Source organism: Hyla sarda, chromosome 11, assembly GCF_029499605.1.
Source record: "Hyla sarda isolate aHylSar1 chromosome 11, aHylSar1.hap1, whole genome shotgun sequence".
Classification (NCBI taxonomy): domain Eukaryota; kingdom Metazoa; phylum Chordata; class Amphibia; order Anura; family Hylidae; genus Hyla; species Hyla sarda.
The window spans coordinates 96,384,988-96,399,466 of record NC_079199.1 but is presented as its reverse complement, the minus strand read 5'-3'; the positions used below and the strand labels follow the sequence as shown (position 1 = coordinate 96,399,466).

At 42.6% G+C, this 14,479-nt stretch overlaps 1 protein-coding gene across 7 annotated transcripts in view; it reads right to left on the bottom strand.

Annotated features, from left to right (window-relative positions):
• Positions 1 to 14,479, bottom strand: part of MTA1 (metastasis associated 1) — a 156,626-nt gene that overhangs the window by 134,227 nt on the left and 7,920 nt on the right. For all 7 annotated transcript variants that reach the window (XM_056545504.1, XM_056545502.1, XM_056545497.1 and 4 more), the window contains exon 2: positions 815 to 882. In XM_056545504.1, coding sequence (XP_056401479.1) covers positions 815 to 882 — 68 coding nt within the window. The remainder of the gene's footprint in view (positions 1 to 814; positions 883 to 14,479) is intronic.

The window sequence follows — 14,479 nt, the reverse complement described above, 5'->3', positions numbered from 1 at the left end:
GGGATGGCGGCGACGGAGAGCGAGGATGCCGGGGAAGCAGAGGCCTTGCCGGAGCGTCGGGGACACGGCAACAGCGATGGAAGGCGACATCCAGGGCAGCGGTGATTGTCCGGTGCGGCGGGGACAGGCGAGTACAACTTCCTTTACCAGTGGTCTTCAGCCTGGGGACCTCCAGATGTTGCAAAACTACAACTCTCAGCATGCCCGGACAGCCGTTGGCTGTTCGGGCATGCTGGGTGTTGTAGTTCTGCAACATCTGGAGGTCCGCAGGATGAAGACCACTGTCCTATACTTTACATTGCATGGATCCCTCAACATACGATGGTCCATTTGGAACGGATTACCATCGTATGTTGAGGGACCACTGTATTAACCCCTTCCTGCAAATGGATGTATATATACACACACATCCATTTTCCCATGACTTTATATCTCCATTTGCGTTAAGTCATGGGAAAATGGATGTGTGTATATATACACATCCATTTGCAGGAAGGGGTTAATACAGTGGTCCCTCAACATACGATGGTAATCCGTTCCAAATGGACCATCGTATGTTGAGGGATCCGTGCAATGTAAAGTATAGGATATGGGATCACCAATGATTGAATTATGGTCAGTGCTTTTTTTTCTACACCAGCCGCCGGTTTTTCATAGACTTCAATATAGGACATTAGATGAAAAATATGCCGCTTTTTATACCTATTTTACTCATTTTTAGTGTTCATTTTACACTAGGTGATCCCTAAAAAAGTAAAGCTAAAACTGCCGACAGACCCTCCTAACTTCGGCCCTGTATAATCTAAGCACGTACCTTGTTCAGCTCTTCTATCCTTCTTATAAGGTAAGGGTTGCTTGAAGAATTTTCAAAGTAAACATAATCTGAAATACAAATGCAATAAAAGATCAAAATGCTGTACAAGAAAACTATAGGCATTACTATACAGTAAGGGTGAAGTCATACATGGTAAAAAAAAAAAAAAATACCGTAGATTTGCACAGGTAAAACCCACAACCTGCCGAAACGTTCCAGCACAGAATTGGTGTGTGCGGCTCATGTCACTTCTGTGACACGCTATGAAAAAATAAAAAAATAAAATCGTAACTAACGTACTGTATGGTTGTGGATAACCTATGGAGCCGCAGCAACATCCACAGCAAACGGGTGTCATGCCCCCTCCCAGAGACTTGCATTGAGGGGGCGGGGCGTGACGTCATGAGGGGGTGGGGCGTGACATCACAAGCTCCCGGCGCCGGCTTTAGCGTTCGGAACAGTTTGTTCCAAACACTGAGCAGCGGAGTACCCCTTCAAAGTTTGCCTGTCAGATCCCACACAAAAATAAAAAAAAGTTACTACGTTCCTAATCCTGACCATGTACATCTAATGTTTATGCCTCTATCACCTATATTTATTATAAAAATCCCTCTTTTCATTAGCTCACAGTGTTAGAAATCCTCTCAGGGGAAGGGGGCGTGTCCCTCCCTTAAAGTGGTGGGAGGGGATTGCTGTATATGCTTATGCAGCCTTGTCCGTGACTCATGGACAAGCTGATTCTGCTGCAGAACTGGTTAGTGTCCTAGTAGGCATGGGGACCAATAGTGGTGGGATTTTCAGGAGCAGTTTTCTTTATTAAATATAAAAAAAAAAAAATTGAACAACCATATAACAAAAGGTTTTTAATTTTTATCACTAACAACATATAAAAAGTTTTTGGATCTGACAGTGCCCATTTAAGAGGGTAGGGCTAGGTGGTATGGCCAAATGTGTATTGTGGTATTTTTGTAACTTATGGCGGTTCCACGGTATATATAACTATATTCCCCCCCAAATTAATTATTAGCTCAGCGCTGCGCTGTCCCCATCGGGGTACTACACATGTCACCCACAAGCGCTGCCCTCTTCATCCTCCTGTTTGTTGTGGGCCGCCGGCACTGGAACTCTGTACTGTACGCTGTATCCCTATACCTGGGCTGCAAAAGGTAAAAACTTTAACGCATGTTCCTACGTCGGCCTTACGCTCTTCCTGGGGACGTGACCGTCGGAGAGCCGTCACCCTATCACCGGCCGCAGCGATGTTCCACCTCAGCTGGTGATAGGCTGAGCCCACTGTCATGTAAGAAGCCGGCTTCTTATGGTGGGTTCACACCACGATTTTCTATACAGTTTTTGGATACTTAAAAAAAAAAAAAAAAAAAAAAAAAAACGTATGCAACCGTGCAGCAAACCGTGGCCATAGACTTTACATTCAAAACCATATGCACCATATTGTATGCGGTTGTCTCAGTTTTTCACACCACACGGTTTTTAACTTTTTTTTTCTGGACAGAAAACCGTGGCCTACCATGTTTTTTGAAAAAATACAACGGAATCCAGCTCAAATGCAGATCAAATATGCGCAGCTTTATGTCAACATCACGCCCAAAGCAACAGGTACAAGTCGGAAATGACGTGTTTCGGCCAGGTGCTGGCCTTAGTCATGACTAAGTTATGACTAAGGCCAGCACCTGGCCGAAACGCATCATTTCCGACTTGTACCTGTTGCTTTGGGCGTGATGTTGACATAAAGCTGCGCATATTTGATCTGCATCTGAGCTGGATTCCGTTCTATTTTTTCATTGTGCTTAAGTCCAAGTCGCACTTTTCCGTGCTCAATATCCGGATCAGGGGTGAGCTGGCTTTGCCTTAAAGTTTCTTCTACCATGTTTTTTGGTCCAGGTGAAAAACCGTATTGACCCGTATACGTTTTTTATTTTAATTTTTTTTCACATTGGAGTCAATGGGAACCGTACAGACCTGTATGTGCACACGGTTCCATCCAGTTTTTACCATACGTTTTTTACTTTGCACAGTTTTTTTTCTTGGAATTTCAAACAAACAAGTGAAACTTTATTCATAATGGAGTGAAAAGTTCAAAACGTATACGTTTATTTTCTTAAAAAAAAAAAAAAACAGATGCAACCGGACATCATTCTTCAACCGTATACAGATAAAACTTTGTACACACGTTTTGATACAGTTTAGTCAGGTTTTGAGGTTTTTAAATTTTTTTTATTTTAACCCCTTAACGACGCAGGACGTATATTTACGTCCTGCGCCGGCTCCCGCGATATGAAGCATCATATCGCGTCGGTCCCGGCGCTAATCAACGGCCGGGACCCGCGGCTAATACCACACATCGCCGATCGCGGCGATGTGCGGTATTAACCCTTTAGAAGCGGCGGTCAAAGCTGACCGCCGCTTCTAAAGTGAAAGTGAAAGTGACCCGGCTGCTCAGTCGGGCTGTTCGGGACCGCCGCGGTGAAATCGCGGCGTCCCGAACAGCTGATCGGACACCGGGAGGGCTCTTACCTGCCTCCCCGGTGTCCGATCGACGAATGACTGCTCCGTGCCTGGAGATCCAGGCAGGAGCAGTCAAGCGCCGATAATGCTGATCACAGGCGTGTTAATGCACGCCAGTGATCAGCATAGGAGATCAGTGTGTGCAGTGTTATAGGTTCCTATTGGACCTATAACACTGCAAAAAAAGTGTAAAAAAAAGTGTTAATAAAGGTCATTTAACCCCTTCCCTAATAAAAGTTTGAATCACCCCCCTTTTCCCATAAAAAAAATAAAAGTGTAAAAAAAATAAAAAATAAACATATGTGGTATCGCCGCGTGCGTAAATGTCCGAACTATAAAAATATATCATTAATTAAGCCGTACGGTCAATGGCGTACGCGCAAAAAAATTCCAAAGTCCAAAAAAGCGTATTATGGTCACTTTTTATACCATTAAAAAATGAATAAAAAGTGATCAAAAAGTCCGATCAAAACAAAAATCATACCGATAAAAACTTCAGATCACGGCGCAAAAAATGAGTCCTCATACCACCCCATATGTGGAAAAATAAAAAGTTATAGGGGTCAGAAGATGACATTTTTAAACGTATAAATTTTCCTGCATGCAGTTATGATTTTTTCCAGAAGTGCGACAATATCCAACCTATATATAAGTAGGGGATCATTTTAACCATATGGACCTACAGAATAACTCCCTGAGGAAGCTTGTTGCGAAACAACGTTGTAGGGGTGGCGTTCTGTTTTAGGGTAAGATGTCCGCTGTATGCTCTTGTGATGTGAGATGGGTGATTTATACTTGAGTCATATTTTCCAGGATTCCGGTGATTGTTGAACATTGTTGTATGTTTTTATCCCGGTTCCTGGGACTCTCTATCCTTTCACCCGCTTATCACTCTCATAATTGCATACTTTATTCATTTTCTTACTCCATGGTGCGGTCACAAAAAACTTTTTGTCTCTGGGCATTGTGCAATACGGGATTTGCATCTATATAGCCATTCTGAGTGTATATGTTTACATATGTTGGTATTTAATTGCTAGTATATTTTTGTACAGCCTATACCTTTTACATGTATATACACCCGGATGGGGGTCACTTTATTATCTCCCATTTCTTATTGATGTTCTGTAGCCCAGTTTTGTTTCTCTCCCTCATCCAGACGCCTCAGTAGTCTGTCCACTGTCGTTCCTTTTAAATTCTGTTTTTAAAATCAGTCACTACTAATAAAGACTATATATACTTTTTCACTATTTTATGTCTCTGTGTAATTTTCTTGGGTATTATTTGTTTTTCTCTGTATGCCAGAGACAAGGTTGGACCATAGGTCAGTATTTTGTGCCCCTCTTTTTTGGTTATTAGAATAATGTTAAGGTGTCATTTTTACCGAAATATGCACTGCGTAGAAACGAAAGCCCCCAAAAGTTACAAAATGGCGTTTTTTTTCGATTTTGTCGCACAATGATTTTTTTTCCCGTTTCGCCGTGCATTTTTGGGTAAAATGACTAATGTCACTGCAAAGTAGAATTGGCGACGCAAAAAATAAGCCATAATATGGATTTTTAGGTGGAAAATTGAAAGGGTTATGATTTTTAAAAGGTAAGGAGGAAAAAACGAAAGTGCAAAAATGGAAAAACCCTGAGTCCTTAAGGGGTTAAATCAAAAACCTGATTAAAAATAAAATAAATAAATAAATAAACTGTATTGCAAAAACATGGTGTGAACCTACCCTTACATGACAGTGGGCTCAATCTATCACCGGCCGAGGCGGAACATCGCTGTGGCCGGTGATAGGCTGACGGCTTTCCGACGTTCCATTCCCTAGGAAGCAGGTCCGGACCGACGGGGAAGGGGAGTTAAAGTTTATTTTGTTTACCTTTTGCAGCCCGGGCATAGGGATACAGTATATAGCAGTGGTCTTCAACCTGCGGACCTCCAGATGTTGCAAAACTACAACTCCCAGCATGCCCGGACAGCCAACGGCTGTCCGGGCATGCTGGGAGTTGTAGTTTTGCAACATCTGGAGGTTGAAGACCACTGGTATAGAGCATCAGCGCTGGCGGCCGCAACAAACAGGAGGACGAGGAGGGCAGCGCTTGCGGGTGACATATGCGAGTAGAACCCTGATGGGGACAGGGCAGTGCTGGGCTATTAATTGGGGGTGGTAAAGGGGGGGGGGGGGCAGAAAAGCGCTCGCGGGTCCCATATGACTAGCTCCCCGATGTGGGGACAGCGCAGGAGGGGTATTTCCAAAAAAAAAAAAATTAATAAAAAAAAAATAAATAAATAAAAAAAAAAAACACATATTCACTATATATTGCACAGGGCATAAGCTGGTTTTGTGGGTCTGGAACCTGCACCAGTGACAAGAAGGAAGGGAAATCCTATCCCTGAATGAATACTCCGTATTCTCCATCTATTCTTAATAGGGATTCTGAACATTGTTGGGCTCACCAGCATTGGGACAAATTTTGGGAAATGGTGGGTAAACCTTTATTTAAAGTAGAGTGACTGTGATCCAATGTTATAATTGCATCATCAAGGCAGATAGGACTTTCTATTTCAGTAATCTTTGGCCCCATTCACACTACAGAAATTTCATGCGGACTCCACTTAGACCTTAGGGACTGTTCAAACAGCAGAGAAAACCTTCCGTGGAGCACAAATAATTCCAAATTAATGCTTATAGCAATTTGTCACGTACATTAGTGTCACCCCAATGACAAACACTCTCTCTCTCTGGGGGATACCGCCAGAAGTTTGAATATGTGCCGAACCCTTACCGCTTTAAATAGAAAATACAACATGCGAGATTGCAATATGCCAAATTATGGGCAACACCATACAGAGGTTCAACAGGACAGGTTCCACTCAGAACAGGCCTCACTATGGTCAACCAAAGAAGTTGAATGTACATGCTCAGTGTCATATCCAGAGGTTGTCTTTGGGAAATAGACGTATGACTGCTGCTAGCATTGCTGCAGAGGTTAAAGTGGTGGGGGAGAAAATCAGCCTGTTAGTGTTCAGACCATACACTGCAAGAATGTGGTTTAACCCCTTAAGGACGAAGGGAATACAGGTATGCCCTTGCGTCCTGGTACTTAAAAGGAGTACTCCACTGGCCTGCGTTTGGAACATTTAGTTCCAAACGCTGTGTGTGCGCTGCGTGATCAGCCACCCCCCCCCCCTTGTGACATCACAAGGGGGCTTGACAGATCCCCGTAGGGCACACACAGTGTTCGGAACTAAATGTTCTGAACGCTGGCCAGTGGAGTACGCCTTTAAAGACCAAGGGTTACCATGGTTTTATGCGTTAACGGTGCCAGTTAGCTCAGGGCAGCTGATTGGGACATCCGCTGTGAAATTGCAAGTGCCAGTCAGCGTGGACAGCGAGGGGGCCCTTACCCGCTCCTCACTGTCCAATCGGTCCTCTGAAGCTCTGACCAGCCATGGCAGGCTAAAGAAGCAAAGCACCAACAACACTGCTCAAAACTGAACCAAAGCTGAGCCAAAGTTTAAACACCTTCCCATTTTTCAAATAAAAGAATGTAATAAAAAAAAAAAAAAAAAAAAAAAAACAATTATGTGGTACCACCGCGTGCGTAAATGTCCAAACTATTAAAATAAGGTTAGTTAAATCAGTCGGTCAATGACCTACATGTGTAAAAAAAAATTTATAAAAAAACTGCGCATTTTTGGTCACTTCAAAAACTAAGATGACACTTTCCGTTCTGTACAGATCATTTTCCAGCAGTCTCCTTATCACAGACTGAAGAACAGTGAAAGGAAATACCAGTATAGAGGTAACAGATGCACAACCAACAGCTGTTGCTCACAGATCAGCCACTCACTCCCTTTAAAATGACTTCTGAAAAGGTCACCGAGCATGCCCCGACCCCTTTCCAATTCATTTCAATGAGACAGCTTCAATAGGGAAATTAACTATGTCCACCGAATGTGTAACGTGGTCCCTGAGTAGACATCCTTTGAAGCAGGAAGAGTGTTAGTTGGGTTCATTGGGGGGGTAATTTATCAAAACTTGTGCAGAGGAAAAGATGACCAGATGGCCAAAGCAACCAGATTGCTTCTTTAGTTTTTAAAAAGTCCTCTGAAAAATGAAAGAGGTAATCTGATTAGTTGCTATGGACAATCTCCCCCACTGTTTGACGTTCTTTAGATACTAAACCGGGCATTTCTGTAAGGGTGGGTTACCTGCCCCGAGGACAGGTAAGTGATCGTCAGCGGACCACACGGGGCACCGTAAATGGCTATCCGGTGGCAGCTGAAGTAGTCTGCGCTGCCGGATAGCCATTTATACGATGGCCCCGACATACAAAAGCATCGTATGTTGATGCTGCCTTCAACATGCGATGGACTCTAAGAGCCCATCGTATGTTGAAATGATCGTAAGTCGGGGCCATCGTAGGTCGGATTAAAATTTGTACACACGTTTTGATACAGTTTAGTCCGGTTTTGAGGAATCAGTTTATCAAAAATCGGATATGGGATCTGTATTGCAAAAACGTGGTGTGAACCCAGCCTAACATGGTTTTTCTGACGCACCCGGAAAGCTATTGAGGTGCTAAATTCAAAAATAGAAGTGATATTGGAAAATGACTTGTGCACAGCGCGTTTCGCTATAGTCATTTTTCATAAGGGGGGGGGGGGGGAATAATTTGAGGATACACTTTAAACCGGTGATGCTTATACATATGATGGGACAACACTATGAAATACTTTATGCAGGATATTCTAGAGATATACTATGCACACTATTTCTCACTATACAGAAGCATTCGTGTACTGGAGCTGCAGGTGACGACATTTATGGACATTTATCAACGGGTTTAGTCAGGTTTTCTTTACTATAATTGTCGCAAAATTGTCACAACTGCGACTACACGATTTTTCGTGCGACATTTTGACTGGAAAGCGAGAAAAGCAAGTTTTCCTAAAATTTACTATGTAGTAATAATTTTAAAATGGACTACGGGTAGTCAGGTATTTATTAACTGCGACAGTCGCAACTGCGCAAAAAAAAGTCGCAACAGCGTTAAAAATTGACTAAATTTACTCCAGCTCAAACATGGAGCAGAAAAAGCTACTACCAAAGTAAAAAAGGAAAAATTGCTTACGTGAAAGAAAATTATCAACAGGCTGAGACCAGTTGATAAATACGTCACACATAAGCAAAAAAAAAGTAAGGAAAAAATTACTAAAAAAAAAGAATACATAAGCGAACATTGATAAATGTCCCTCATTGTGAGCAGCAAACAATGGGCAGGAATTACCATGCGGATGGTCACATACAGCATAGAAACCCCCTAAATCACATCGGGCAGGGCTTCATGTTACTGAAGATACTAGGAGCTGGATTGATCAATGGCTTTATAGGTATATACAGTGGCTGCAGTACGACTCAACAGGACCCATAGGTTTACCGACAGGAATGGGATCTGATCCCAGGAAAGCCTCTACAGAAGGTTCTCCCATTATACCCAGTAGGGATCGACCGATATCAATTTTTTGTTTAGGGCCGATACCGATAATCTGTGACCTTTCAGGCCGATAGCTTATACCGATATTCTGGTATAAGTCGGTTATTTCTCCACCGCCCCCCGAAGAAGCCGCTGCAGATCATAGATTTAAAGCCGGCACTTTAAATCAATGAACTGCAGCAGCTTTTGCTGTGTCAGAAACCGCTGCCGCCACCTGCTTCTCTCCCCTTGCTTGTCCGAGGGTACTCCCAACCACAACCGCACGCTACCCCCACTTCCGCTGCCCCATTGCCTCCCCCACCGCAGCTGACCCATTGCCTCCCCCATCCCCGGTTTAATAATTACCTGTTCCCGGGGTCCACACTACTTCTGGCTCCCGTCCTGCGCTGTCACTGTGCGCACTGACTGTGACATCGTGTGAGGACGTCACTAGTCATTGCGCTGCGCAGTGCAGCGCACAGCGTAACGCAGGACGCAGCAGCAGTAGCCAGAAGTAGCGCGGGCCACAGACCCCGGGAACAGGTAATTATAAAACCGGGGATGGGGGAGGCAATGGGGCAGCGGCGGCGTGCGGTGCGGTCTGGTGGGGGGGGCATTATCGGCAAGGTAATTGCTGATAACGTCCAAAATCGTGAATATCGGCCAAACCGATAATCAGTCGATCCCTAATACCCAGTATCCAAACCCTTAAAAAAGGGGTACTCCACTGGCCAGCATTCAGAAGTAGGGGTGTGAATAGGCAAGAATCTGGCGATACGATACATGTATGGCGATACGATATATCCCGATTCTGTCTGAAAAACGATATATTGCTGTCACGCCCAATTCCATAGACGCATTGAGGGGGTGGGGCGTGACATCATGAGGGGGCGGGCTATGACATCAAGAGCTCCCGGTGCCAGCTCCAAACATTGAACAGTGGAGTAACCACTTAACTCCTAGAGGCGGCACGACATACCTGTACGCCCTGGCTGCTTGGTACTTTGTGCACCAGGACATACACATACAAACTCATCCAGACAATGAATTGGGCTGCGCTCGCTTTATAGACAATGGATCCCGGCTACTATCAGCAGCCAGGGGCCCACTATTAATGGAGGACATCAGCGATCACACTAATGTCCACCATTAACTCTTTAGATGCCATGATCAATACTGAGCATCTAAAGGACTAGGGGGATGCTTTGAGAGACTTAACGGACCACTCAACTGCACCAGGGATATTCTTGTATGGTCTTATATAGCCAATGCATAGCACTGAACAGAAATAGCAATTAACAGAATGAAAAAAAAAAAAAAAAATGAGAGTTCCTCAAAATAAAAAAAATTTTTTACATCACCCTCCTTCCCCTTTTTACAAATAAAATGTAAAAAAAAAAATTTAATTAATTTGGTATTGCTGCGTGCAGAACTGTTGAAATATGAAAATCTAACACTAACAATCCCAGTGTAAGTGCAAAAAAATAACAAGTTATAAAACTGTTGATTATTGGTCACATCACGGCGCACAAAATGAGCTCTTATACAGCCCTGTATACGGAAGAACAAGATATGGGAGTCAGAACAGAGCAATTTTAAGCTTACTTTAGCTTGGGAAGTTTTCAAAGTAGAACAATAATAGAAATGTAAGCATGGACATCATTTTAATTGTGTTAAAGGGGTACTCCAGTGAATTTATTTTTTTTTATTATTATTAACTGATGCCAGAAAGTTAAACAGATTTGTAAATTACTTCTATAAAAAAAAAAAATCTTAATCCTTTCTTGCAGCCAGCAGGTATTACAGCCCTCAACAATTCAGGGGTTTGGTAACGCCTCTTGGCACCAGAGAATAATAAGCATTTTTCTACATTATATAGACAGATATATGACAGGTACCAGGTCTCTCCTTGTCCTAACAGTCAGCAGATTGGAACATGAATTAATGCTGACAGATTCCCTTAAAGGGGTACTCTGCTGCTAGACATCTTATCCCCTATTCAAATGATAGGGGATAAGATGTCATGATCTCTCGCAGCACCTGACTGTCTAAACAAACACTAGGTTCCTGCGGCAGTGGTCGTGACATCATGGTCACACCCCCTTCTGACGTCACATCTCGCCCCTTCCATTCACGTCTATGGGAGGGGGCATGTCAGACATGAATGGAGAGGACGTGATGTGACATGAGGGGCGTTGCCGTAACATCACACTCTCTGCCCCAGGCTCTGAGCGTTCTGAACAAAAGCGTTCACAACGCTGAAGCACCGGAGTACCCCTTTAACCCCTTAAGGACTCAGGGTTTTTCCGTTTTTGCACTTTCGTTTTTTCCTCCTTACCTTTAAAAAATCATAACCCTTTCAATTTTCCACATAAAAATCCATATTATGGCTTATTTTTTGCGTCGCCAATTCTACTTTGCAGTGACAGTCATTTTACCCAAAAATGCACGGCGAAACGGAAAAAAAAATAATTGTGCGACAAAATCGAAAAAAAAACGCCATTTTGTAACTTTTGGGGGCTTCCGTTTCTACGCAGTGCATATTTCGGTAAAAATGACACCTTATCATTATTCTGTAGGTCCATACGATTAAAATGATACCCTACTTATATAGGTTTGATTTTGTCGCACTTCTGGAAAAAATCATAACTACATGCAGGAAAATTTATACGTTTAAAAATGTCATCTTCTGACCCCTATAACTTTTTTATTTTTCCACGTACGGGGCGGTATGAGGACTCATTTTTTGCGCCGTGATCTGAAGTTTTTATTGGTATGATTTTTGTTTTGATCTGACTTTTTGATCACTTTTTATTCATTTTTTAATGTTATAAAAAGTTACCAAAATACGCTTTTTTGGACTTTGGAATTTTTTTGCGCGTACGCCATTGACCGTACGGCTTAATTAATTATATATTTTTATAGTTCGGACATTTACGCACGCGGCGATACCACATATGTTTATTTTAATTTTTTTTTACACTGTTTTATTTTTCTTATGGGAAAAGGGGGGTGATTCAAACTTTTATTAGGGAAGGGGTTAAATGACCTTTATTAACACTTTTTTTTAACTTTTTTTTTGCAGTGTTATAGGTCCCATAGGGACCTATAACACTGCACACACTGATCTTTCATCCTGATCACTGGCGTGTATTAACACGCCTGTGATCAGCATTATCGACGCTTGACTGCTCCTGCCTGGATCTCAGGCACGGAGCAGTCATTCGTCGATCGGACACCGAGGAGGCAGGTAAGAGCCCTCCCGGTGTCCGATCAGCTGTTCGGGACGCCGCGATTTCACCGCGGCAGTCCCGAACAGCCCGACTGAGCAGCCGGGATACTTTCAGTTTCACTTTAGAAGCGGCGGTCAGCTTTGACCGCCGCTTCTAAAGGGTTAATACCGCACATCGCCGCGATCGGCGATGTGTGCTATTAGCCGCGGGTCCCGGCCGTTGATTAGCGCCGGGACCCACGCGATATGATGCGGGATCGCGGCGCGATCCCGCTTCATATCGCGGGAGCCGGCACAGGACGTAAATATACGTCCTGCGTCGTTAAAGGGGTACTCCGGTGAAAACCTTTTTTCTTTTAAATCAACTGGTGGCAGAAAGTTAAACATATTTGTAAATTACTTCTATTAAAAAATATTAATCATTCCAGTACTTATTAGATGCTGAATACTACAGAGGAAATTCCTTTCTTTTTGGCACACTGATGACATCACGAGCACAGTGCTCTCTGCTGACATCTCTGTCCATTTTAGCAACCATGCATAGCAGATGTATGCTAAGGGCAGCATGGGGGCTCAGTGGTTAGCACTGCTGCCTTGCAGTGCTGGGGACTAGGGTTCTAATCCTACTAAGGACAACAATAAATAAAGCGTTGTTATTATTATAATAACGTCAGCAGAGAGAACTGAGCTCGTGATGTCATCAGAGAGCATTCCAAAAAGAAAAGAATTTCCTCTGTAGTATTCAGCAGCTAATAAGTACAGGAAGGATTAAGATTTTTTTAATAGAAGTAATTTACAAATCTGTTTAACTTTCTGCCACCAGTTGATTTAAAAGTACCCCTTTAAAGCTTTTGGGACTGTTCAAAAATCACATGTATCTGTTCTGCATTCCCTCATTTTTAAACAAAGAAATATCCATTTCTAACTTCTGCTGAGTTTCCACATTTTTGCAGGGTTCTAGATCTACTGATGAAGGCAGACAATTCCCTTACTCTCAGTTTGGGAAGAATCACAGAGAGTCTTAAAGTGTACCTCCAATGACTGTCGCAGCAGCAGAATATCTGCTTAAAGGAGTACTCCAGAGGGGGAGAAAAAAACATTTCTAAATCAAATAGTGTCAGAAAGTTAAACAGATTTGTAAATTACTTCTATTTAAAAATCTTAATCCTTTCAGTATAAAGCTACTGTATGCTCCAGAGGAAGTTGTGTAGTTCTTTCCAGTCTGACCACAGTGCTCTCTGCTGACCCCTCTGTCCATGTCAGGAACTGTGCAGAGTAGGAGAGGTTTGCTATGAGGATTTGCTCCTACTCTGGACAATTCCTGACATGGCCAGAGGTGTCAGCAGAGAGCACTGTGGTCAGACTAATGATCTACAAAACTTCGACTGGAGCATACAGCAGCTGATAAGTACTGAAAGGATTAAGATTTTTAAACCTCTTAAGGACCCAGTCAATTTTCGTTTTGCACTTTAGTTTTTTCCTCCTCCCCTTCTAAAAATCATAACGCTTCCAATTTTGTACCTACAGACCCAAATAAGGGCTTGTTTTTTTGTGCCACCAATTGTACTTTGGTATAAAATAAGTGGTGATGTCATTGCAAAGTCTGCAGAAAAAAAAAAAAACACATTTGTGGGGTAAAAAAAAAATAAATAAAATTATAATTTTGTAACTTTTGGGGGCTTCCGTTTCTACGCAGTGCACCTTTCAGTAAAAATGACACCTTCTCCTTATTCTGCAGGTCCATATGGTTACAAGGATACCCAATTTATATAGGTTTTAATTTTATTATTAAATGCACCAAAATTAGTACGTTTAAAAGTGTCATCTTCTGACCCCTATAACTTTAATTTTTCCACATATGGAGGGCTAATTTTTTTGCTCCATGATCTTTAGTTTCCTTTTGGCATTTTTATTTTGATGGGACCTTATTGCTTTTAATAAAAAAAAATAATTAAAAAAAATGTATGGTATATGAAGTGAGCAAAAATTAGCAATTTTGGACTTTGGTATTTCTCTACATGTATGCCATCGACCGTGTGGTTAAACTAACCTAGGAGACTCTTTCCTAGGACTGTATCCACCTTTTCCAGCCCACCGGAGCACCTGAAAGCTGAACTAATTTATGCAGGAAAAGTCATCAACTGCCGAGCCGAGAAGTTCATGACGAATCGAATTTACTGCAAGTTCGCTCATCTCTAATCAGGACCATCAGAGGTACGGGTGAACTATTATATATGGAGAAACCTAATATTATACAGTTCGCTTCCCCCCCCCCCCCCCCCAACTCTACTTCCTATTCTAAAAGGTCTATTTAACTATAATTGAAAGGAGATCAACTTCAAGCCCTAACCCAACAATCCGGAGGTCCAGCAATCTACACTGCTCCAAAAAAAATAAAGGGAACACTTAAACAACACAATGTAACTCCAAGTC